General features: G+C 40.4%; 1 protein-coding gene across 5 annotated transcripts in view; it reads left to right on the top strand.

Annotated features, from left to right (window-relative positions):
• Positions 1-7,580, top strand: part of GOLIM4 (golgi integral membrane protein 4) — a 77,521-nt gene extending 69,941 nt beyond the window's left edge. For all 5 annotated transcript variants that reach the window (XM_040621636.1, XM_008710311.2, XM_040621633.1 and 2 more), the window contains 2 exons: positions 5,536-5,616; positions 5,905-7,580. In XM_040621636.1, the coding sequence (XP_040477570.1) occupies positions 5,536-5,616; positions 5,905-6,051 (228 nt within the window). In that variant the 3' untranslated portion in view covers positions 6,052-7,580. The remainder of the gene's footprint in view (positions 1-5,535; positions 5,617-5,904) is intronic.
• Positions 7,581-27,584: the final 20,004 nt, after the last annotated feature.

Raw genomic sequence — 27,584 nt, forward strand, 5'->3', positions numbered from 1 at the left:
AGAGACTGGAGGGGAAGAGAGTGGTGACAGGCCGAGGTGAGGACCTCTGCTCTTCGACCCTCAGGTCAGCTGAGCCCACCAGAGCCTTTTTCTCTCCCTGCAGCAGGCCCCGGGTCCTGCTTCTCTTTCTCTGGTTCCCTGCTCTAAATTTCTGTCTGGCGTCTCTGTCCCTCTTTCTGGCCCTGTCTTGCGTAGGCTTGAGGTCTTGCATCTTCCCATGTCAGAGTGCTCTCAGCCTGCCTTTCCCCTTCCCTGGGTGACTCTCCTCTCTGCCCCGAGCGGCCCTTTCACAGGCTGTGGTGCATTCCTCGGTCAGTTCCTGAGATGATTAGTTACTGGATCTTGCTACCTCTTCCGGTTCTTCCCAGTTCTTCCCTGGAGGAGGGAGAAGAGTGGTTCCCAAATACCATTTAAGGACTAGTAATAGAGACAAAGTTCTCACCAGACTGCAGCAAAATGAGAAAGAGAGGAATGCAGTGCATGAGAACCCATTTCGTGTTGTTTATAAGTGATCCATGTGAGACATTTGTGGGGCGCTCTGTGCCATGCAGTGCCGTGTCCTACACGTCCTTCTCTGCATCGAGCCTCACAGTTTTCCAGCCGCCCCAACTGACTACAGGGATGTATGACCCATTGCTGTCATCGCTTCCCCTCCCGCCCATCCCACGTCACCTGACGTCCATTAGCATCTGCTCCTAGGGAGGAAGTGCGTCTTGCCAGGGCCCTCCCTGCTCAGAGGTCCAGCCCCTCAGACTTGTGACTTGAGCTCAGAGAGTGGGACCCAAGACAAGTGCGCTTTTCGGAAATTTGCACTGTCCCTGCCTCTCTTTTATCTTCGTGCGACAGCGTTACCCTTCTACAACATGAAAATGATGGCTATGAACAAGTGATCCTGGCTTATTGCTTGGGACATTCGTGTGGGGATCCCATCCCCACGTTGCTTACTTTTCAGATTTTTTATTTACTTATGAGCAAACAAGACAAGTTACGTCATTGCCAAAAAAGTGCTATGGGTGCTTAAAAGTGATTTAAATGTTCAAAAAAGTATATAAGTTAAATGACCGCTTGAAAACTCTGAGTGCTCATTTTCGCCAAATATAATTGAAAATAGATGGATCTGCACACTCGTGGGAGAGCGCGCACGGGGTTATTAGGCTCCCTGTCGTGGGACTGCCAGCCTGTGAGTCTCCGCAGCACTGAGCAGGCCAGGCGGCACAGCCCCCTGTTAACCATGACCAGCCAGCTGTGGTGTCCCTCACGGGACTGCTGTCGCCCAAGGCCTTTCCTTTGTCCCATTCCATGCACATCTTTGGATCCTAACATTCTGGACTACTTCAAGTTCAGCCTTCTGGGTCCTGTCTCATCCCATGACATCTTTGATCTGTAAAGCCAAAGCCCATTTCAGACTCAGTAGATCTGTCTTATTTTGGTGATTAAACTTTGCTACATCACATAGGGACTGTTTCTAAAATGCCTAAGACATTAGATTTCGGTGAATAAAAATGAGTAATGAGGAGCAGTGTTGGGAAATCTTTGACAAAGTGTTTGCATCAGCTTTATCAGGATACTAAAGAGGGTCGAATGTGGAAGACATAACTGGTGTGTCTCCATTATAAAAGAGTAACATTTGGCTTCTGTTATTAGTTTAAGCATATTTGAAAATTAGAAACTCCGTATTATTTTGTTCCTTTTCAGTAATGCCTTTTAAGATGAGTTCACATTACTTTTGTCCCAAACACGAAGAATATATTACCAGAATAATAATGTATATCTATAAACTTGAAAATTGCAAAATTTTCATTTATGGGTTCCCTAAATTAAAAGAGTAATTTACATCAGGGCTGCTTCTCTCAGATTCTATTGACAACTGATAAACAACCCAAATTTTTCTACACTAGATCTCCAGGGAAGAGAAGAAAGAATTTATGCAAGGGTGTTTATCTCTCTAGCCAGAGACACTCTTAACCCTGCACTCAGTCACTCAAGCTAGTAGCTCTCAGTCTTTGCTGTGGCTAAGAATCACCTCAGACAGACTACGTGAAAGGTACAGATTCCTGGATCGGACCTTACCCTTGCAGATTTTGATCTTACCTGTGGTGGGGCCTAGGAATCAGAGCTCCAGGAACACACTGTTTGGAGAAGTATTCCTAGAACAGGTGGACTCCAGGAAGTCTGAAACTCCTGAAATTTTTTTGTCAAATGATGTGTATCTGTGCCTATTTGCATACATTTGCATTTCTTCCCAATGTATTAAAAGGGCCCATGACTCCCGAGCCCCACCACACAGAAAATTAAAAATCACTGATTTTTATCAAACCCTTTTATTGTACAGATAAGAAATTTGGGCCTCAGAGAGGTTAGCTAAGATTTTGAAGGTCACACAGCTTGTTATTGTTGGAACCATGATTAGAGCCCACCCAGACCTGATTTTAGAGGCTATTGTAATTAAGTATACCAAGGATAGTAACTAAAGAATTGATATGGGCAAGTTCTTCTTTATAGAAGTTAGTGAATGCAGAAGGAATGATGGAATAAGAAAGTCACCATTTTTGTAGCCCCTAATTAAACCAAGTGACTTAGGCGCCAGTCATCAACGGATGACATCACTAGATGAATGGCGGTCAGGGAATTTTATCATGGCAGTTACCTTCTGAGCTCGCTGACCAACTTCAGCCTCACAAAAAGTGGGGTGAGTGTTATGTGCCTCCCAGTGTGATGAAAATACAAAATCTGCATCATCACCTATGAAAAACTCTTGCTTTGCAAATCAAATCTGAATTCATGTAAGTCTTTGACTTCCTTTTATAAGAAATGTGGGGGCTAGAGGAATGAGTTAAGTGATACCTTAAAGAAGCCGATGGATCCAGAGTGTGGGTCATTCTACAGGAAAACAAGTCAATAGCGTTAAAAAGCAGAACCGCTGTTAGGTATGGCCTTTGTTTGGATGATGATTAGACCAAACCAACTGTAAATAGACAGTTTGGGAATTTTCTGTTTTGTTTTGTTTTTGTTTTTGATTTTTGGTTTTTATTTATTTGACAGAGAGAGAGCATGAGCAGAGGGTAGGAGTAAGGGAAGAGGGAGAAGCATGCTCCCCACCGAGCAGGGAACCTGATACAGGGCTCAATCCCAGGACCCTGGGACCATGACCTGAGCCAAAGGCATTTAACCAACTGAGCCACCCAGGCCCCCGACAGTTTGAAGATAATCAGGAAACTGTTAAGTCAGAACTAAACATTAGATGATACCATGGGACTATTTATCAGGTGTGATTATATAAGAAAAATCCATTGTTTTTAGAGGTAGATACTGAGCTGGGTAGGGATGAAATTACATGATGTCTAGAATTTTTAAGAATGGCTCATCAAAAAAAAAAATAAAATAATAACACTGATTGGTGATGCAAGGGTGGCACCGTTGAGCTAACTTTTGAACCTTGGTGATGGCTGTAAGGAGTTCCTTGAATTATTTGCTTTATTTGTATGTGCTGGCAAATTTTCATAATAGAAACAAGTGACTTTATTTTTATACAGCCAGCATTTGGGAGCCAGGGTTTTAATCCAGGTCTGTCTGACTCCACAGCCCATGTTAGGGTTTGGCAGACTACAGGCCTCGGTCCATTTTGTAAGTCCGGTCTCACTGGCACATGCCTTTTTGTTTACGTCTTGTCCAAGGCTGCTTCTGCACCCCAGTGGTAGGGTTGAGTAGCTGCTCGAGAGACTTTATCGCTGAGCAAGCCTGAATATTTACAAAATCTGTCCTTTTACAAAAAACAATTTGTGGACCCTGATTTATATTCTTTCTCACCATATTGCAGTTTCAAGGCCGGTCCTTCCCAACCCCAACTAAACCAAGTTTGGTGTTCACTAGTATATTTTCATTATTAAGGCTACAGAAGACAGGCCTTTGTTCACTGAAATTGATGGGGATACTTTGGCAATTTAACGATGTTTCAGTTAGTGAGACTTTAATATATGTAGCCTGAAATTAGTAATTCAGTGTTTTCATCCCAAGTGGTGTTGTGAGATTCTGTGGTGAAGGGCAGAAGAGATGTCACAGACCACTGCTAAGAGCCTGAAGGTGAGATGAGGGTGTCTTCTTTTAAGCTAACGCCACTGGGACATGTGAATACAAAAAAAAAGCTCTATGACTCTGTCCCCAGAATGTATTTATTTGGTTCCATTGTAGTTTAGAGGCTGTGAGTCTGGCTGACGTTGGGGTGATTAGAAGAGGTTCAGGAAGCTGGGGGGTCGAGGCGTCTTTGAAAGATCATCTTTGTCAGCTCTTAACAAGCCAGGTTCCTGCCAAAGCTTGTATGGTGGGTTGTGGTTCATTCCTGTCACACCTGGGCTGGACACTTTGAAACAGCCCTTAATTTGTTCCTCTTTCAGTGTAACACCTGTGTGCTTTCCCTCCCTTGCCCATTTCTGGGATTTTTAACACCCCCTCCCCCGCCCCCACCCTCAATCTGGAAATTCTGTGTGTGATTCAGGAAGACTGCTCTTATACCGCTATCCTAGGACAGGTCAGGTTTTCTTTTAGTCCCAGGATACTACATGATGCTTAATGGATAGGCAGGATTTTTTTTGAAATTCAAGCAACTTTAATCTTTTGGTATGCATATGGTTTTGAAAATAGTTAAGCTAGAAAATATTTTACTTTATATTTTTGTGGAATGTGATCTTTAAATAGAGATTATTTTGCAAAAATATTTGCGTGCTTTCTTTGATTTGCATTTTGAAAAAAATAGTTGGGATCAGTGACAAACAGATAATAGTAATAGTGCACATAAGAGAAAACTACTTAAAACAGAAATAGCATGTTAGAACATTGAAGAGATGTAGGGATTTGGGGCAGTATAGTAACTATTTCATGAAGAAATTGAAATGATTGTGTTCTATGTTCTAGATATTTTAGCCAGAGAACTTTATTCTTAAATTATAAGATTATATATACACATTTTCTCTGTTTTCTACTACATCATGTATAGGTAATGGTGTCTGTTTTCTGTGCTGTTACAGAGCAGGTATTGTGTGCATTGATTCACTTATTCATTCATTGACTCTTGCATTCATCAGTACTTAAGCAATTACCGTGTCAGGTACATATCTAGGTATTGAAGACATTTGACTAAGACAGATGGTTCCTGTCTTCCTAGAACTTACATTCTGTCAGGGTCTTCAGACTTCTGCAATTCCCCCATTTTGAAAAGGGGAATTTTTAATTTTATAAGCTGAATTTCTTCAGGTGTTATACTTGTAGGGTTAACGCTTATTCAAAGAAATGAGAAATTCAAACGCAAAGGTCCTAGGGTCTGAATCAATGGCATTGATTTTTTGTAGGAGGTATATTATACATCTCTTCATAGCTAATAGACAAGTTAAATCTTTGACTCAAAAAGATTTTGTCTTTTTTCAAGTTTATTTTCAGTTTAATTTTGTTTCTTCTATTTTTAATAAAATGTTTGGAAATCAAAATATGTTGTTGCAAGTGCTTAAATAATAAAAGGGGTCACCTATTTCTGGTTTCTTTCAGGTTCAGGAAGATTTGACTGAAGAGAAAAAAAGGGAATTGGAACATAATGCTGAAGACACCTATGGTGAAAATGAGGAAAACGTATGTATAGCACCGAGATGGCGACCGCGCGTGTGCGCATGCGTCGGAGAGAGGTCTGGCTGGTCGGGTAGATCGCGGCGGGTCCGCTCCGGTGCAGCAGTTTCAACAGGCCAACCCAGCATTAGATTAGAAGAGACGAGCGCTGTTGCCTATCGGAACGTATTCCAGCAGTTGTTTCCTTTCTCTAAAACTGAATAACTTCACTTTTTTTTTTTTTTAAAGAGGGATATTTATATCACTAACTCTATACCCTATGTCTTCGTTTTCCCTTTTCCTTTTACCTTTAAGGGCGATGAAAAAAACAATGACGGCGAAGAACAAGCAGTTCGAGATGACAACCGCCCCAAAGGCCGAGAGGAACCCTATGAGGAGGAGGAAGAGGAGGAAGACGGCGGCGCGGCTGCGGAGAAATCCCAGCGACGAGCGGAGATGTAGGGGCCGGGCCGCGCGGACAGGGCTCAGCCGACGGGTCTTTTCAAGCTGCTCAGAAATCAAGCTGCCTACTGAACTCTAGGATATTTAATTACGAAAATTAAGAACTTAGACTTTTTTTTAACTTTTGTATTAGAAATGCTCATACATTTATATGAATATATTTTGATAACCTAGGTTAGAGCTTCTTTTATATTCAAGCTAAACACGAACAAGAAGAAAAACAAGAAAGCAAACCTTAGCCTTTGAATCTCGCTTTTCATAGATGATGTGATGTTGGAAAGGGCACCGATTTTGTATATTTCAGCTTGTTACTTTTCTATCTTCTTGTTTCCAGGTGTTCCGTTGTTTGCCTTTAATAAAATACAGGATTTCAAATAGGGAATATTGCAAAATGCTGTGTAGCCTTTAAGGAGAATGGCCAGTTTATTAACTGCAGCCTTTCTGAGGTTCTTGTGTATAGTTCTGATGGAATTTTCACCCCTCTGTATGCCTCTGGAATAAGGTCCACATACAGACATACAACTGGAAAGGCATTTTGGTTATAAAGACATTTTTTTTCAGTCTTTTCATATCAGTTAGAAAAATGTTTGGCTTTACTTTAAATCACTGCTGTTCTCGAAAGGAATTAGATTTTAAAACGAGATGGTACTAAAACTCATGCCTCAGTAGTCTGGACTTTGATATTCCAGTATTCAAACAAGGTAGGACGCATCAGTGTATTAACCTTCTTGAAGGACTGGCACCTTGTTTAATAGCTAATTTAGTGTGTGGGGGTGGTATTTTCTATGTGAGCACCCATTCAGTTTTTTTTTTCTGAACTCGTCTAGTGATATCCTTGTTTCAATATCTAGTTCTCTACAGTAATATATCCCCATAAACTGTGTTCCTCAGTCTGCAAGCACTTTGATGACAAGTAGGGATATGAAGGCATTCCAGATTATACAATTGAATAGGGTTAATTTTGGTGATATGATAGACCCTCAGGACTTTTCTGTTTGCTGGGATTGGAGCTTGTGTTATGCCCATATATGGCATTTTAATAACTACAAAAGTGCCCTAAAATAAAAGAATTAAAAATCAAAAATTTCTTTTGGGATTGAGACATATTTGTCTCTCTACATGAAGATTTTTAAATATATAGAATTAAGTAATATAATTCATATGTGTGTGGTTTTATAATCTCTCAAACTAATAAAGACATTTAATTTCTACCATTTTTGTATGAATGTAATGTTAGTTTTTAATAACCACACTCATGTATGGTTTTGATTATCCCAGTGGAGTGATTGTGTATGTATGCATAGGAATGTTTTGTTCAAATATATTTTGGATTTTCAATAATCATAAATCAAATTTACCTTTATGTATAAAAACCCTTTATGTAATGTAAAATGTATAATATTGTACATAATATTCAGAATACAATTATTTTGGTAAATTAGTTTGTATTTTTAATGTCCCAGTTGCAGTATTTAATTATTTGAACTATATTGAAACTTGGTAATAGTCAATAAAGCTATAAAAAACAAGTGCTAAATCTTTTAAAGTCTGTGATTTCTTATTAGTTTCTGATCTTATTCTTCAGTTCTTTTTTATAAAAGGAAAAATTTTAGGAGGTACAAGTATAGATTAATGAATTATAAAATGCCTTTCCAACCTGTTCCTACTTTCCTTCTCTCTCTCTCTAATTGGATTGGTACTTGATTTCTTTCCCCCTTTCCTAAAGAAAGAACTAAGAATTGTTATTTTATTTGAGCTAGTTTTGGGGGGAAAAAATATAAATAGGTACAGAAATGTAAGAGACTGTTATGTGAGCACCTTCAAAACAAAGAAACGCATCTTAAATCCCCCCTAGGAAAGCAACCAGCACAAACCATTCTACTCTGTACGTCACCAAGTTCCTGTCCCATCCTAGCTAGTGTTTGGAAGAGAACTGATCAGTCGGAGTTGAGCTACATTAATGAGATGTGCAGAAATAAAATGTCACTTGTATTTATCTCGCCAATTAATCTGTGACTTTTGGTGCAGCCAATAAATCAAAGGATTCGGTCCCAGTGACATAGTCAGGAGGGGAGAAAAGGCACATTCATTAGGGACAAGTACAGTGGAACACAAAAAACTACATTAGTACAATGTAATGACTATATTGTAAGCGTGATTTTAAAAGATCCTTGAGTAAGTGTGTATTCTGAACCATGGGTAAGTTACAGCAGCTCACGTTCATAAAGGAAAATTATTGACATTTATTGAATGCCTTCATAATGCAGGCAGTGTGTGAATAGGACCCACTTTATCCCCACAGCAATCCTTTAAGGTTGATGGACTCCCCCTTCTCACAGCTGAAGAATTTTGCCCTCCTGGAGCATCTGACATTATTTAACTGCTTTGAGTTCTGTTTTGTCTCAAGTCCTCTCATGACATCGTGGTACACCCATACTGTGGCATGTTGCACAGCCGTTAAAAAAAAAAAATAGGTCAATTTCTATTTCTATTCTTGAATCCTCTTTTGTCTTCTATTGTAGTATCTCTTCCTAGTTTTCTTCTTACCATCCTGGCTGCTACTTCTCAATCCCCACCCCCCACCAGATTCTCTTCATGCCCTTAAATATTAGTGTTCTTCCACTTTTGTCCTAGAGGTCTTTCCCCATCTATGTCTTAGACGCATGTCTCCTGATCCATTTCTTCAGCCTAACTTTCTATGACCCATTCCACCTCAAATTTATGATTTTCAAAGCTGAATTTGCCCTTCTTCCCCACCTAAAACCTGCTTCTAGGTTCAGTATCTCAGTTCGCTCAGCTTCCCAAAACAGAAACAAAGTTCGTCCTTGATTCTGTCTTCACTCCCTACAGATGCTACCAAAATGCCTTTAAATTTGCCCTTTTTTTTTCCATCCCTACTATCCTGATTCAGGCCACTGTTACCTTTTACCTGAACTATTAGAACAGTTCCTTAACTTCTCTCCTTTGCTCTTTCCTACCAATCCCAAAAATTTGTGCCAGTGTGATCTTTCTAAAGATAACAGTAACACTCCCCCATTATACAGTTATTTAATAAATCGCTATTCCACATAGGGAAAATTCCAAACTCTTTAACCTACATAATCATGATCTGGCCCCATCTTATCTCTTCAGCCTTCTGATTTACATTTTAATACTGAATCATGATAAATCTGGCTCCTTTTTGTGAAGCACATTCCTCTCTTAATCTCTTAGTAACCAACCTTGACCAATGCCAGAGCTATTGTGTTGTTAATTTCGGATAGCTGGTGTCTATTTTCTCAGTTGAGTGGAGAAAACAGTCTACAGAAGTAGAGAACAAAGCTAACCCACAGAGAGAAACCAAAAGCACAGGCAGAGGTAAGAGTGGTGGCATTTTTTCAGTCCCTATATCTTGCCATCCTTGATGCCAGCCAAGTCTACCCATAGCTTGATGAGTGAGCAAATAAATCCTACTTTTTCATTTGAGCTCGTTGAAAATGGATTTGTCCCTTGCCATCTGAATGTTCCTGACTAATACTTAATATTCAGTTCCTTCAAATCATTATGCTCTCTTGTATCATGGTAAATTCACTACCCACTCTCTCCAGAAACACTGTTCAATCCCTATTCACTCTCTTCTTGGCCTGACTCAGTGCTTTAGGTCTCCGTCTGGGACACCTCCCCCTCACCCCTGTCCCCCAGTCCAGGCTGCATACCTTTTCTGTGTCCCTCTGTAACAACCTGTATTTCATACCCCGGTACTCTCTGCAGTGTAGGGAAACAGCCTATAAACGGATCTATTACTCTTTTTGACATACATGTTCTGTGAGGGTGGAGACCTTATTTCTCTTGTTTATTGTTGCAACCCAAACACTGATACCTTCAAATAGTCAATATGTACTAGGTGAATATCTTACAGTCCTCATCTAAGAATGTTGATTATTTCAAGATCATACAATGAATAAGTGGCAGAGCTGGGATTCCTTCCCAGGTGAATCTGATTCCAATGTTAATTGCAAATATAGCCAGGGTTGAATGGATCATTATCCAGTGTCACATTCTGAGTTTCATATATTAAGGTGTCCTTTAAATTCTGCAGAAACAAATCTAGCGGGAGTCAAAAATTTAAAAAATGAGCAAAACCTCAGCCATAGGGTCTTAAGGAGGAACCAAGAAATTGGAATTATTTGGTCAGAGAAAGATACATGGTCAAAGGAAAATGTAACACTGTTAATGTCTATCTTCTTAGAAGCATCGACTACAGTGTGAGGAATAAAGAATTTTTTGAGAAACAGGTTGGTGGAGTTATGAAATCTAGAGAGGTTTTCAAACCAGAATGCATTAATCAATTAAGACTTACAAGAGCCCCGCCCAAGCCAAGGAAGAGATGTAATGTTCTCTAGAATGTCCTTGGGTCTTGTGTCAACCTACTGTGGGAGGGCCAGTTGGTGTGGTGGGGTAGGCCGTGTGTTCATCCACCGGTTGTCCTTTTGTCTGCATCCCATTCTGCTTCTGCTCTTCATTTGTAGAAAGGCCTAATCCTGTAACCACGGAATTGGTCCCCAAACCAACCATTGGGCTCCATCTTCTGGGATTTCTTTCTCTTTTTTTCTTTCTTTCTTTTTTTTTTTTTTAAGATTTTATTTATTCATTTGAGAGAGAGAGAGAGAGAGACAAAGACAGAGAGACAGAGCACAAGCAGGGGGAGGGGCAGAAGCAGACCTCTGCTGAGCTGGGAGCCTAACGTGGGACTGGATGCCAGGACCTGGAGATCATGACCTGAGCCAAAGGCAGACACTTAACCATCTGAGCCACCCAGGCGCCCCCTTCTGGGGTTTCTCTCTGAGGCTTGAGAGGAGAAATGCTCTCTGCCTGCTCTGACAATGGCAGGAAACGCACATCTGGAGCTTCCAAGAGTCATACTCGTGACTCCCCGTAACTCTTCATGACTCCTCCTTGCAGCAGGAAGAAAGGAAGCTAACACAGAATGAGGGGCAGGACTGGGATGTTAGGGAGGAAGAAGAAAAGTGGGAAAGGGAGAGAGACAGAGACAGAATGATAAAGAGAATGGTATTCAAATTCCCAGGTTCTGACATCCTTTGGTTTCCTCCCTTTTTTTTCCCTTTGGTAAGTTTGAGGTTCTTTTCAATCACATACAACCTAAAGAATACTGATGACTTCAGCATTACATATAAAGTACAGTATTTTGTATTAGCTTCATTTCTTCCTGTTGCAACTGGCTGTTCTTCATGTCACAAGAAGTAAGACTCCTAAGTTCCAGATGTATATTAGATAGATAGATGTTAGATAGATGATTGATAGATAAATAGATAGATAGATAGATGATTGATAGATGATAGATAGATAGATGATAGATGATAGATAGATAGATAGATAGATAGATAGATAGATGATAGATGATAGATAGATGATAGATAGAAAGAAGAAGATTAGGCTGAGAGGAAATCCTTGGCACTAACTTTTAGTTATATTGCCCTAAAAGTAGCAAATTTTAGTAAATAATGACATACTTTTTGCCAATCTCTTGATCTTCTTGTTTTCTCTTGGATCTGTCTTTAAGGCCCAGAGAGTCTGTGTTGAAAGCTTTAGGATTATTTTAATGAAGTTAAGAATACCCATATATCCTCCTTCTTTAATCTACACCAAAGATTGGCAAACTTTTTCTGGAAAGGGCCAGACAGTCGATCTTTTAGCCTTGTGGACCATAGAGCTTCTCTTGACTACTCAACTCTGCCATTGTACTGTAAAAGTAGCCAGAGACAATACATTAAGGAATGAGGATAGCTCTATTCCAATAAAACTCTGTTTACATAAACAGCAAGCAAGCTAGAGTTGGCCTGCAGATTGTAGACACCTGTTATATATGCTTTGAATGCTTGCTATAAAAACAATTATGTCAATAGAAAACAGAGCATTTTGGATTTTCAGGTATCAAAGGCTTTCTATTTCTTTCCTGTAATCCTTTCTATTTAAAGTTGGCAAGCACTCAATGTTATCTCAGCTGCTGCATTTGTACACTATTTTAAGTAATTGGAATGAAATACTTTTGTCCTTCACCATCTTGGCTGACCTTGTTCTTACCATTCCCTATATGTTACTAATGGAGCTTGAAATTAAATGTCATTTCTGTTTGTCTCTTAACACATACACAGAATTCTGTATAAGGTACATGCCTTTTAAAGAACTGATCCTTTGGAAAACATGGGTTTGAGCAAGATGAGATGACTTCTTTTGGTCTTTTGTGTGTTCTTTCTCCTTTTAAGACTTAAGGAATGAGAACCAATTACCACAACTGCCCATTAATACATTAATGATAATCGAATTTGTGATCTCAACTCCAAAGGTTTTTTTGGGGGTTCTGTAGGTATTCTGATTCTTGTTAAGTTTATGCATCCTAGTAGAATTAGATTTTTTTTTTCCATAAAGGCAATTCGAACACTTTGTATTCCTTTAGCTCTGGTCAATTACCTCCTGTGTTAGTTTTAAGGCTTATCCACAAAATCTTTAATAGTCATCTCTTTAAGAGGTGGAATCTAGTTCCCGTTCCCCTGAGCATGGACTAGACTTACTCACCGACTTCTAACAAATAAAATTGAAGGGAAGGGACGGTGTGTGATTCAGAGATTAGGTCACAGAGACAATGCAGCATCCTCCCTGTTCTCTCTTGGAAGCCAGCTACCATGTCATGAGGGCATTTGAACAGCCTTATGTTGAGACCTGCATTCGTGTGGCAAGATATTGAGGCCTCCAGCCAGCCAACAGCCAGTGAGAAACTGAGGCCCCCTGTCCACAGCCACCTGAGTGAGTTTGGAACAGACCCTCCAGCCCCAGTCCAGCCATCAGACTAGGCAAGTGGAGTATAACCTCAGTGGAAACCCGGCACCAGAAACACCTAGACAAGTTGCTCCCAGATTCCTGGCCCACACAAACTTGAGATAATAAACATATATTCTTTTAGGGTTTGGAGTAATTGGTTACACAGCAATAGATAACTAATACATCTTCTAAGGAGTGTTTATAACTCCAAGTGGAGAGCCCAGTGGTGAAGATGATGGGCAGCTGTGTGGTGGAACTGGGCATCCAGCCAGTTGCTTTGCTGGAAGCCAAGTCTAGATGCAATGGTGACAGAAGATGAAGTTCAACTTAATGACTTAAATAAATTTAACCCAATTTATTTGTTCAAATTATTAGATTATTTTTAACACAGTGTTACTCAACTTGGATTGACACCTGAGGAATTTCTAAGCTAGTGATACCTGGTCTCAGTGCTGCTAAGATCAGATTAAGTTAAAAGTAGGAAAGGGTAACGTTCCCTCCCCAACATCTCCCTACCAGATGATTAATTACAATTTAAATTCTGGGATTTCTATATGAGGCTTGATAAGAGACATGCTCTCTGGCTGCTCTGATGGTTAACACAAGCTTCGGGCCAACCCTGCAAAGCACATATTTATAGGCATCAGACACACACACTACGCTTTCCTGACGTCTCCATGAAGCACAGATCCCTATCCTTTCAGGCATTCTAGGCAAAAGATGTGAACGACTTGCTCAGGACAGATCCCATAATATTCCAGGCACAGATTCAGCTAGATTTCTGGCCAGATCCTGTGCCTGACAGTCTTCCTTAAGAGGCCCAAGTCCTCTTGCAATGGGCGCTAGGCTTACCAGGTGCTCAGACCTTTCTTGGGGTGGAGGGAGGAGCCAGTACCTGTGCAAGACTCCCTCCAGCTCACCCACCGATTTTGAATACAATTCATTCATTTCTAGAATGAAAAAAATGTTTTTATTACTGATGGTACTATCTAACAAAACAGTGCTGATTTAAGTGAAGAGAGTAAAAGATCTTGTGATAGTGGCCTCTGGAGTGTAGGCCCTCATGAGACCACCTGTTTCTCAGTCCTGGATGCAGATTAGAACCACCAAAGACACTTTTTAAAAAGAGTCCTGTCCTGACCCCAGTCTAATTAAACCAGAAACTCTCAGGGCAGAGCCTGGACATTGGTCTTTTTAAAAGGCCTCTTGATAAGTTATCATCACGAGGGATTAGGGTGGCAGGGAGGTGTGACCCTAAATGGAGTGTTTTGGGTGCTAACACTCTTCTCTGTTCTGACTGTGAGAGTGGTATGCAAATCTGTACAGGTATGAGGACTCTCCGAACTGTGCAACAAAAGAGAAGGTCAATCTTATTGTACAATTTTAAAAATAAAATATCTCTTAAATTCTTTTTTTAACCTTTTAAAAAAAAGATTTTATTTATTTGAGAGAGAGAGAGCATGAGCAAAAGAGCACAAGCAGAGGGAGCAGCAGAGGGAGAGGGAGAAGCAGGCTCCCCACTGAGCAGGGAGCCTGACGCAGGGCTCCATCCCCCGGACCCTGTGATCATGACCTGAGTCCAAGGCAGATGCTTAACCGCCTGAGCCACCCAGGCCCCCACTATTAAATTCTTTTTGAAAGCCTCAGATGATTCTAATGCACAGCCAGCATTGGGAGATCACTGGATTAGATTCCTTCAAGGGCTGACCCACCATCTCTGGGACATGTATTCATAGTTCAAGCACCAGCAGTGTGAACTTCCTGCATTAACAAGCCGCCCCTACCCCACAAATGCACATATCCACGTAGACAAGCGCACCATACCGTCTATCCTGAAGTATTCGCAAGTAAATTAAAAATGCTATAGTACTGAGATAGAGCTGTCTTTCCCTCATTCACACTGGGGAATGCCAAACATTGCAGTGGAGAATTGTGCACGTCAATAGTTCTATTAATCTCTGCTCTTGGAGAAAAAATTCATAATGCAATTGCTTTGCCTCCAAAATCACTGTTTCTCAAACCCACAAACTGTGGTTTTTAAAGAATAACAAAGAATCCCAAAAGGAGAGTAGTTTGGCAGTTGCATTAGTTTCATGTCTGAGTAAGATCATAGGAAGAAATAAATACATTTTATATCACGAAACAGTGTGCATGAGTATGTGTGTGTATATCAGTGACATAAAGGCTTCAAGAAACAGCTCGTGCCTTTTCTATTCTATCTCATGGCAGTGTTGGTGATGACTCAGTATCTTGATATCATGATGCATAATGGTGAGAAAATCACAGTTAAAATACTCTGGGAGAAAATAACTGTGTCTGTGCTCCTTCCCGCCACGTGACAAGGAAACAGACAGGGATCTGACCCCAGGCTGCACCATTCTCTAGCTTTCTGAAGTGAGGCAAGTTTCTCAATCTTTGCGCACCTCCACTTGCTCACTCCTAAAACGGGAACAATTGCAGCAGCGCTCGGTTTGTGGCTGGGACCACCGAATCCTCATCTGCAGCACTCAATTCCAAAGCTTCTCTTCCCTTCTTTACGTCTATGACTCACTGAGAAAGAGACAGGACATGGAAGCTCTGAACTGTTTCTTAGCTTAGAGGCCAGAAGACTAAACCTACAATTTTTTTAAGGTTTTATTTATTTATTTGAGAGAGAGCAAGCAAGGGAGCACGAGCAGGCGGAAGGAGCAGAGGGAGAGGGAGAAGCAGACTCCCCGCTGAGCAGGGAGCCCGATGCGGGACTCAATCCCAGGACCTGGGATCATGACCTGAGCCAAAAGCAGATGCTCAACAAACTGAGCCATCCAGGTGCCCCCAAGACTAACCCTAACCTATTGGTTTTTTTATGTTGAAAATCAATTTTCGTTTGTTTTTTAAAATTATTTTTAATTATTTTTATTTTAATTCCAGTGTAGTTAACATAGTGTGTTATTAGTTTCAGGTGTACAAGATAGTGATTGAACAATGCTGTACATTACTCAGTGCTCATCATAAATGTACTCTTAATCCCCATCACCTATTTCCCCCACCCCCTACCCACCTCCCCTTTGGCAACCATCAGTTTGTTCTGTATAGTTAAGAGTCTGTTTTTTGGTTTGTCTCTTTTTTCTTTGTTTTAACTTCTACACACAAGTGAAATCATATGGTATTTGTCTTTCTTGGACTGTACTGTTTTACTGGTTTTTTTTTTTTTAAGATTTCTTTATTTATTTGAGAAAGAGAGAGAGAGCAGGGGCAGGGAGGAGCAGTGGGAAAGGAGGAGAATCTCCAGCAGACTCCCTGCTGAGCACGGAGCCCGACGCAGGGCTCGATCTCACGACCTGGAGATCATGACCTGAGCCAAAACCAAGAGTCAGACGCTTAACCGACTGAGCCACCCAGGCACCCCTTAATGTTCTCCTTTAATGATAGTATGTGGTAACTAGGACTTCTCAGAGCTTTCAATATATGAAATATTCAAATATCTTAGCAACAGTATACACTCTTTAGTCTCCAGTGATTCAGGACACTCTGGCTGGAGTCAGAAAAAGAAGTTAAGCAGCTGTTGTGTGGCCAAAGAGAATTGAGTAGTTAATACAAACTGAGTAGCCCCATCTACATCCTTACTTTCACCAGAAATGTTTCACTTTTATGGGTTTGCCTTATGGAAAACCAGTAGGACACGAGGGAAAATGAGATGATCATTCTAGCTAAGGAAAAAGTTGTGCCACGATTCTCAGTAGAAGGTCTGGGAATGGCCAAACAGCCTGGTTGAATTCCTCACCACCGTTAACTCACCTCCACAGCATCCCTGGGCATTTGAGGACCTAGCAAACTAAGCAAAGTATATTCAAATATTCCCAAGGGCACTTGCTAAAACTTTAGAGATTGGAAACATATACTACATGTACGGAAATAGACGTCATGCAAAATGCAATGTTAGTGCCCTGAAGTAAACCACAAGGCAAAGCAGCTAACGAGAGGTTCAGCCTCTCGTTTCTACTGTTTGGGTCAGGGGCAGGGCGGGACAGTGACTATTTATTCACAGTGTGGACTGCAGTACTAACTCATGAGCGTGTGCGGTTTAGCCCCGTGTCTCTTCACGCCAAGACCAGAAACCCTTCTGAGACAAGGAGGAAAACATAATGACCATCCAAATTGCATGGTTCACTTAGGGTAGTTCAGTAAATTTCAGTCTCCAAGCTGGGTTTTAGATAACAAAAGCTATTGAAAAGGCTGCTGATCCTGAGAGAAAAGCAGGTGTTGGCTCATGACCTCAGGAGTTCCCCGGTGAACTCTGAAAGTGACCCCTGCATGGGGAGCGCAGGGCGGGGAGGGCCAGAAGAAAGAGGCAGGCCAGGTTGGTAGGGGCCGGTTTAATAAGTAAGGGAACCTCCATGGGAGGCTTGTCTTAGGCACTGCAAGAGGAGAAAACCTCCACACCTGCCCACCAAATCCTAAGCGTGCGTGTAGAGGCCTTCACAGTGCAGCCCCGCACACCGCCCAGGTGATAACAACACATCACTGTCTCCCTGAGGCGGACTCACCAGCGGCTCGGGCGGTGCGAACCGCTGGCAGAAGGAACATTTCCAGGGCGGGGACGGGGCGAGAAGCCTCTGACTCCCTGGGTCCAGCTCGAGGGTCCACCGTGGTCACATCCTCTCGATGACTTCATCCAACAGCAGGTGAAATATGTTATCTGAAGTGCAAAAAAATCACTGAGGTGGCTAAAGAGCACGATACATGTTGAATAAGAATGAAACTGGATTGGGAGGAAAATCAGCCATTACCACACATGTGGAAAGGGACGAAACCTGCAACCGGTATGTTTAATCTGCTTGGAGGCATGCAGGAGGAGACCGCAAAATGAAACCTTGGCTTTTCACTTTGAAAATGCATTCGAATTTCTCGTGCACCTACACACTGGGGTTTTGACTTTCTCATGCTACCAGTCGGTTACACCGCAGGACAGCCTGCGTCAGGAGCATCTCCGTGTGAATGCCCTGGGAACCTTTTCCTGGCCTGAGCCTCACCTGCACAGTATCTCACAGGGTCCCTGTAACTTTAGTGAACCACACCAGGTACTCCCCCGTCGTTCTTCCTTCTCGTGGTTTTCTTCTTTTTGTGCTAATCAGCTTACTAATATTTGAAATGCCTTAACCCAGGACTGAAAGATGAAGTTCTCGAGGAGGAAGGAACGATTTGGCTCAGGGCTCTGGATGAAGTAGCTTATCTGCCTGCAGAGAATCTCAGGTAATTAAAATGCATATCACATGTGTGTGTGAATCTTTGGGGTTGGGATGCTCCTGGGGAATGAGCCAAGAGTCTGCTGGCTGCCTCGAGTCTGGGGAAAGAGAAAAGAGCACTGCAGACCCATTTGCCTAGAGTCTGCCCACCTTGTTTGTCTTTAGTGCTGAGTAAAGTAATGAAAATATTTTTCCTTAAAGTTCAAAGATTATGACCCTTTGCAAACTCTAGGAGTGATTACTTTCAGCCCAATGGATTCCTGGCTTTGATTCCTTCAATGGTTTAGTAATTCTGTTCTGTACCTCTCCTTTGGAATGAGTTTTAAGAGCCCCTGGGAGCCTCTTCTGTCTTCCCTTTTCATAGCGTCTTGGCTTCCATTACCTCAGAGCTGTAGGAAGGCACACAGGTACAATCAAGGCTAATGGTATGGAGACCATGATTCCAATTCCTTTTCTCTGCTTTTGCTTCCTTCCGCTCCATGTCTATAAATATTCTTGGTTTTGGAGGACCGACGACAGCTGAATTAATAAATAGTGCATCTATGCGGAGAGCGCAACAAGGACATATCTGGGCTTTAACCCTTTTAGCATTTCCCTGTGGTCTGGTTTCCGCTTTGAATTCACGTGTTCTGCCTGTTTACAGGCAGGCTTGGCTGTGGCCCCCCCATCCTCTCTATCCCGCTATCCATCCTTCTTTCACTAGCAGTCTGCTGAAGTCAAGATTTTGTGAGTCAAGTTTCACTGCAAAAGACCAGCTGGCCACTGGCCAACATCCCATGGCTTCCCAGCCTACTTTTTTGTTTTATTTGATAGCATAAGAGTAAGACAAAGTTTACACTAAGCCAGGAACTGGCTTCTGGTAGGAATCTTAATGTTATACTTTTTCTTTTTAGATAGCTTAGAAAAGCAGATATTCTATGGCTAGATACCAATACTCATTTTTTTTTAAGATCTGTTTATTTATTAGAGTGTGTGTAAGTGTGTGTGCCAGCACACACACGTATGTGGGTGGAGGGAGTGGGAGAGGAAGAGAAGGCTACACGCTGAGCAGGGAGCCCAAAGGAGCAGTGGGGCTCAGGGCTCGATCCCAGGACCCTGAGATTATGACCTGAGCCGAAATCAAGAGTCAGACGCTTAACCAACTGAGCCACCCAGGTGCCCCTCAGTACTAATTTTTATATAATGTCTGTGTTCCAGAGAGTATCCTCATTTAATATAAGATAGCCATAGACATTAGTAAATATATTCTATGAAAACTTCAAAATACAGCATTAATTTTATGTGTATCTGAGAGCCTGAATAAGCATATAATCTGTTTTGATGAAGAGGTAACCTCATCCATATGTAGAATTCATTAATTAAGAGGGAATACAATACTGCATATATTCCCTACCCCACCATTCAAGGGGAAATCATTCAATTATTAAACTGCCTCTCTAATACTGTTTTTCCACCTAGAAATTATAATTATGCCTTTACCTTAAATATGAAAAATTAATGAACTGTCATTTATATTTCGATGGCTAGGATAAAGAGCTAGTCAGCATTCTCATCTCCTATTCTTCTCTTGTAGCTTTCTGTTATTTCCCCAGGGATATAGTTTCAGCATATCTTTAAATCTATAGGCCATGCCAACAGCAAGTAAGCTTTTCTGGTGATTCAAACACACTTAAGTCCCAAATGTAAAATTTGAAAAAAATTCCAACTATAAATATTACTTTTGTGCCAACTGAAAATCATATATGTCTCCCTGTTGCTTAGAAATGTACTTAGCCTCTTAGGTGATATTTCTTAGCGAAGAAATTGCTAAAATTAAACAAAAATTAGGAGTTCAAGGTTCCAATTAATATTGTCATTATTTTTAAGTATATTCGAGTTGTGTTTTCAGAATTTAATGTACTTGCCAAGTGATATCGGAAACAAAGTCTAAATGAATAATTTTTCTTTGTCCTTATTTCAAACTGAAAATACTCTTGGGGTTAAAAGGGAGGGACATGTGTGAGCAAATAAAAGGTTCATGGGTTTTTGTATAATCACAAATGGCTTCATATAATTAGAACTGACTTTAGCAATTTTTTTCTTTTGTCAACTTAGTAAAATAATTGCCAAATTCATCATTCAACAATTTAAACTTTAATTAATGAATGGATTAACTGTAGCTTTTGAAATTATTTCCAAAGCTATTGTATATTTTTATGAACAACCAAGAAGGAAAGGTCATCATTCCGAAAAGATAATGGGAGAAGGTCTGACTTGTCTTTCACTAAAGGTTCTATCAAATTAATTGTACAATATGAAAAGCCTAAAGCGTCATCTGTCTGGCAGGAATGAAATGGTCTATTGTTAATGGAGAAAATATAGTAGTAGTTTCACCTCACCATATAGCAGCAAATAATTAACCAGCAGAGATAGTTTATTCAAAAGCTTAAAAAAGATATTGACACACTGCTTTGAAAAGTGATCATTTTAGATCAACGAAGATCTTGTATGTTTACCATAGAAAAGAGCGATACTGTGAAAAAACAGTTTTTCTGGTTAATGCCAAAACAATTGAGGCATCAGCAAATTTCTACCTAACAATGAACCACATGAAGTTTGACGTTACTGTCTCCATTAGCTTCCTACGGCGCCGCCGGAACAAACCAGCACCAGCTGGGTGCCTTAGAACAACAGAAATGTACTCTCTCACGGCTGTGGAGGCTACAAGTCCAAAGTCAAGCTGTCTGCAAGGCTCGTTCCTTCTGTTCTGAGGGAGGTTCTGAGGGAGGGTCTGCTGCAGGCCTCTCTCCTGGCATCTCGTGGTTGCCAGAAATACTTGGTGTTCCTTAGCTCGTAGGTACGCCACCTTCACACCTGTCTCTGTCATCACATGGTGTTTTCCCTGTACGTCTCTGTGTTGTCACATGACCTTCTTGAAAGGGTGTGCACTGTTGGATTCGGGACCCAGTGTGATCTAGTACGATCGTGGCTTAACTAATTCCTTCTGCAAAGACCCTATTTCCAAATAAAGTCACATACTGAGGATCTGGGTAGCCAGGAATTTTGGAGGGACAATCCAATAGAGAGTCTTCATCATTGGAAAGAAAAAAATGAACAGTTTAAAAAAAGTGGCTCAGAATATGTTTTTGGTATTCATGTGCTTAAGCCAACAGTTAAACAATTTTATTTGGGAAATAACGGTATTAAATTTTTATTCAATTTTATCAGACTAAAGAAGGAGGAAATAACTTAATAATAGTATTTGTAAGAAATGTTGGCATAGTCCCCATACACATTATCAGAAAGAATCAATAAATATTTATTGAACATTTACTATGCCCCAGGCACATCTTTGTAGAATATTGGTCTTTCATCTATCCGAAACATAACTACTATTGATTAAAATATTTATTATATCCATTCTTGATTGCTTGTAATACATAAAATAGGGCATGAATTGTTGGAAAAAGGAAAACAAGAAAGACCTAGTACTTTTCCTCAAAAGCTTTCAAATAAAAACCTACTCTATTGTAAAGAAAGGTGCAGTTTGGTAAGCGAGGGCATGACAGGCTGTTACCTACTAGCCAGGTAATCATAGGCAGGTTAGTAAACTGCATCACAAGTTCTTTATCTGTAAATAGGGATGGTGACATTTGTATCTCAGAAGATTGTCAGGACGGCTGAATGAGTACATGCGTCAAAAGTGTTCAGAACCATGCACGGACACAGGAAGATTTATATACGTGTTAGCTACTATTACAAAAAGAAAAAAAAACTGGTGCATATCAACATTTAAGGATGATGTGGGGCAATATTGTAAAGTCTTTTTTGGGACCCAAATATTCTCCAGAAAATGGTTTCAGAGAACACTGGGTGACTTGGTAGTTATAAATAATTGATTTGAAGTGGCAATTGACTTTCTTATTGGCAGGAGTCATTTGTCTGTTTTAATGTAATGAGTGGGTTTTCCTTGGATAATATGGTGATTTATTCTGGAATTGGACTTGCTGTTAAAAGTGAATCAGGTGGAAAACTTAAAATTCTTAAAGAATTTGATTTCAATTGGTGTGCTTTTGATATATGTGGGTTTCAATGTTTCCTGCTGAGAAGTCCTGGGACAATGGTTGTGACAGAAGTCTGTACTTGCCCTCGTTCACCCCATAAAAAGAAACACTGGCCCAAGCAAAATAGGACAATCGCCTTGAGCGCACCCTTGTCATGGGTTCCTGTCTCCAAAGAGGAATCTCTGCTGTTCACCTCTCAGACCGACTACACTTCCTGGAACATGTATTGCCACAGACAAAAACATACCACCCTAGAGCAGTTAAATTGCTCTGATGCTGATGTCTCCTTCTGCCAGCCCGCCTAAGGCCAGTAGGGGAATCTAATGGAGACTTGGTGACCACAAAGCTTGTATGAGTGCATTCCTACCACTGACTATTAGGCAGTGGTTTTGGTTTTTTGTTTTGTTTTGGGTTTTTTGGCATGACCAGCAATATTCAAGGGAGTTTATAGGTGGTAAGTAGTGGGAGGAAGTGAATTTAGGTGCTTAATATAGCGGCATGCAAAATCTAAGGATTGCAGCTCTGATCCACCCCGTGTATTCATTAATGTGTGGCTGAGTTGAGGAAGCTGTGGGAGACCTGGTTCCACGACCCCCTGGAGGACGGCAGACCAGCTGCTCCGTAGCTACAATTTCACAAGGTCCATAACCTGAAAAAGAGGCTGCACACTGCATCCTTCTCCTATATGTTTAGATGTGTCTACTTCCAGCAAGTGATTTTTATGGTTCCTACAAAGAAAAGGATAAGAATAAATTTTTACAAAATTGAACTAATGTCAGATACTGTCTTAAGTATTAATTAGGAAAGGTGTAAAATATCATTTCCTAGGGGCTTGATACATGTTCTAGGTTAAACGGATTCCACGGTAAAGTAAGTTTGGGAAACAGGTTGAATTGTGTTAACCTAAATTGTTAGGGTATCCACATAATTTATTGTCCAAACTAAGATATTCTTGAGAGAGAAAAGGACTGCTGTTGATAATTATGCCAGAATAAAGGCATAAACCAGGATTGTCCCAGGCAAAAATTGATGTACGGTCACCCAACTTATTGTGCATCATGTTAAAACCTTTAGTGTAATAGTAAACATTTGCTTAGGAAGAAAATAATACAGAGTATTTCCAAAAAAAATATGTACAGAACATGTTGAGGGTCTGGGTGGAACAGTATTTGTGAAATGTCAGTTTTAAATGAGTACTTAGAAATAGTGGCTTCTGCATCCCCAGCCTCATTTCAAATTTAAAAAGAAACTACATAAAAACCAAAGGGAATTACCATCTATATATAAATTTAAATGTCTATGGATGATGTTAAATTCTTTAATGAGGACTTTAATTGTATAATATAAATCCTTGGGATTAAAGGTTTCTAAGGATGGCTGATATCCTATTAACTTTTTAATAATGTTATAATACCCCAGGAGGAAATTAGGTCTGTCCCTAAAGAGCATTAGAACAGTCTGCCTATTTTGCCCACATTTTTATTATGGTGACTTTTGATTCTCAGAGTCTTTTTCGGGTGTTTCAGGAAAATGCTTTATTGTAAGTCCCATTCATTTATGGGCATAAGATCATTTAAGTGCAGATTTCCTTGTTGCTGGACCTATCCCTCTTATAATCCTATCAAATGTTTCCAACTGTATAAAATGATAATGAGAGTTTAATGGCTTTCTTCATCCTCCAGGAAAAATGGTTTCTAGCACATTAGAGATACAGGATTTTGCTTTCTCTGGAAAGACAAAAAAACAAAATTGACCCCAGTTCTCAAGCTTTAATTCTCCAGTGGTTAATTGGATATTAGTCTTAGCATGTTTCAATCTGTTTTCAAGGAGCCCCAAACTCACTGATTAAAAACTAGCAAGCGGAAGGAAAGAGCAGAGAATCACGGCCTGAAGCATGAAGAAAGTAGGACACTGTAGTTCAAAAGGAAATCAGAAAATTAGTCTTTCAAATAACGGAACAGCATGAAGAGACTTGTCTATTAGCCGTACCTAGAACACTGGCTTAAACCAAGGTGGGCAAAGGAAAGCCACCAGGGAGGTGAGAGACAGGAGCATGGGAAAAGTTAGAGGGTGCTGGGGCAGAGTAAAAGTTACATGGAAAACTCAGCCTGCCTTCCATTAGCAGCTGGAACATGGCAGGCACTCCAAAAATAGGTCAATATTCAGTGAATAGTTGTTGAATGAATGAACGGCTCGCAGTAATCAGATCTTCCCTCAGTGTTTTGCTGATGCTAACACATTGATCAGGAAATGCTGTCTGAATATAGAGATAAAATGATAGTTTACAACAGTTATTCTGACTCTTAAGATCCTGAAAGATAAAATGTGCATACCCTTCTTTTTCCCTGGAGCAAATTACTGGGATTCAGGTTCTTTGCAATTTTAGAGATGATAATATTTGCTGTATCTTCCTCAACCTGTTTGTTTGAGGATCAAATGAGATAGTTGTAAGAACGTGTTATGAAAGCATATTGGATTTTTACTCTGAGGGAATATCCATGATTTCCTTTAAAAAGCCGTTTCTCATCCACAAGTGATTACGTCTCTGCACACGGAGGAGATGCAGGGCGGAGCTGCGTGGTTGCCGCATGCGTGTATGCTGTTAATGGGGTGGCATGAATCAGTGGTTCTGAACTTTCCAGCAGGCATTGGATTCACCCGGACGGCTTCTACAGCATACCTGTGTCTGTGTCTTGCTCCAAGAAATTCTGATTGAATTAGTCTGGATAGGGCCCAGGAACTGGTGTGTTTCTCAAGCTCCCTAGATAATTCTGTATGTAGGTAGAGTTGAGAACTACTGTTTTAAAGCAAAGTTGGGGGTGGGGAGAGGGAGAAAGGAGAGGAAAATAGAACCAATTGTTTTTTCCTATATTAATTCAGCAAATATTTACTGACTGTTATGTGCCAGACATTGTTCTAGGCAATGGACACGTATTGATGATTAGCACAGACTCTCTACCTTCCTCTTGAGTTTATGTTCTAGCTGGGGAAGGCAGACAATAAATACATATTTCATTGATTTTAAGACACATCTATTTCCCATAATGTAAAATCTCTAAAATTATTATGTAGCTCACAGTGGATGTGATAAAGCATTGTGAAGTATAGTTACTAGATCATTTTTTTCTTAGTGGTAAATAGAATATTTACCTCATCATTTTTGAGATCTCAGTTTCAATGGAATATAATTATAGGATACAATTTTAGGTAGAGTCAAGGAGACGAACCTCTCTATAATCAACAAAACATCATCACTTAATCCAAAAGTTGAAAATCTTAATTAACATAAATAAATCATCTTAATTATTAACAAAGCAATCATTAATAAATTATTAACCTAAATAAACACTGTGATCCCTTCAACAAGGTTTTACTTCCCTGGATCAGCACTATGATGCTTTCCTAAATCTTACATATTTTACTGAACAAATACTGTGAACCTTTTCAATGTATGTAATCAGTTTTGGGACACAATTATCCATGGGTTTCTCATGTTCTCTACATCTTCAGAAGTGAGGCACTGACTACCTCTTGTTTCAACTATCTTTTAAAGGATGTTTGTATAGCAAACAGCCTTGGAAGATGGAGGTAGTGTTCCTCTCCAAAGCAAGGGGCAGGCATGCTTACTGTCTAGTGTAATAAAGATAATGTCTCCCTCTAAAACAACAAATAATTATCTTATTTTTCATTGTAAAATATTCAAGTTCCCTAAGCTCAGGGTTCCTCTCCTATAACACATCCTGCTACATGCTCAGCTTCATCCTACCCCTTTTGCATTCCCTTTAGGGAGATGGGGCTTAAGAAACCAGCACAGAAAATGCTTGTACTCTGGCTACTACTACTGTTGCTATGAATAATAAACCATTCTGTGTCTCTGACCAAGAAGTCTTACATCTTCAATAGACACTCATGAAATTGTGATTGGCTGACTTATTAGCATGCAAGGAAGATAAAATCACAGAATTTCCTAGTTCTTATCCATTAGTATCCCTTTCAAATAGCCTTTTTTTTTAATGATTTTTTATTATATTATGTTAGTCACCATACAGTACCTCCCCGGTTTCCGATGTAAAGTTCAATGATTCATTAGTTGCGTATAACACCCAGTGCACCATGCAATACGTGCCCTCCTTACTACCCATCACCAGTCTATCCCATTCCCCCACCCCCTCCCCTCTGAGGCCCTCAGTTTGTTTCTCAGAGTCCATAGTCTCTCATGCTTCATTCCCCCTTCTGATTACCCCCCCTTCTTTATCCCTTTCTTCCCCTACCAATCATCCTAGTTCTTATATTCCATAGATGAGAGAAATCATATGATAATTGTCTTTCTCTGCTTGACTTATTTCACTTAGCATTATCTCCTCCAGTGCTGTCCATGTTGCAGCAAATGTTGAGAATTCGTTTTTTCTGATAGCTGAGTAATATTCCATTGTATATATGGACCACAACTTCTTAATCCAGTCATCCGTTGAAGGGCATCTCGGCTCCTTCCACTATTTAGCTATTGTGGACAATGCTGCTATGAACATTGGGGTGCATATGGCCCTTCTCTTCACTACGTCTGTATCTTTGGGGTAGTAGTGCAATGGCTGGATCATAGGGTAGCCCTATTTTTAACTTTTCAAGGGACCTCCACACTGTTTTCCAGAGTGGCTGTACCAACTTGCATTCCCACCAACAATAAAGGAGGGATCCCCTTTCTCCACATCCTCTCCAACAATTGTTGTTTCTTGCCTTGTCTATTTTTGCCATTCTAACTGGCGTAAGGTGGTATCTCAGTGTGGTTTTGAAATGAATGTCCCTGATGGCTAATGATTTTGAACATTTTTTCATATGTCTGTTAGCCATTTGTATGTCTTCATTGGAAAAGTGTCTGTTCATATCTTCTGCCCATTTTTTGATTTGTTTATTTGTTTCTTGTGTATTGAGTTTGAGAAGTTCTTTGTAGATCTTGGATACCAGTTCTTTATCTGTAGTGTCATTTGCAAATATATTCTCCCATTCCGTGGTCTGCCTCTTAGTTTTTTTGACTGTTTCCTTGGCTGTGCAGAAGCTTCTTATCTTGATGAAGTCCCATAAGTTCATTTTATCTTTTGCTTCTCTTGCCTTCGGAGATGTGTCATGAAAAAGGTTGCTTTGGCTGATGTCGTAGAGGTTGCTGCCTATGTTCTCCTCTAGAATTTTGATGGATTCCTGTCTCACATCGAGGTCTTTCATCCATTTGGAGTTTATCTTTGTGTATGGTGTGAGAGAGTGGTCAAGTTTCATTCTTTTGCATGTAGCTGTCCAATTTTCCCAGCACCATTTCTTGAGTGGTTTTTTTTCCACTGGATGTTTTTTCCACTGGATGTTTTTTCCTGCTTTTTCCCCTGGATGTTTTTTCCTGCTTTATCAAAGATTAGTTGCCCAAAGAGCCGAGGGTCCACTTCTGGGTTCTCTATTCTGTTCC

Source organism: Ursus maritimus, unplaced genomic scaffold (assembly GCF_017311325.1).
Source record: "Ursus maritimus isolate PB19 unplaced genomic scaffold, ASM1731132v1 scaffold_4, whole genome shotgun sequence".
NCBI classification, from domain to species: Eukaryota; Metazoa; Chordata; class Mammalia; order Carnivora; family Ursidae; genus Ursus; species Ursus maritimus.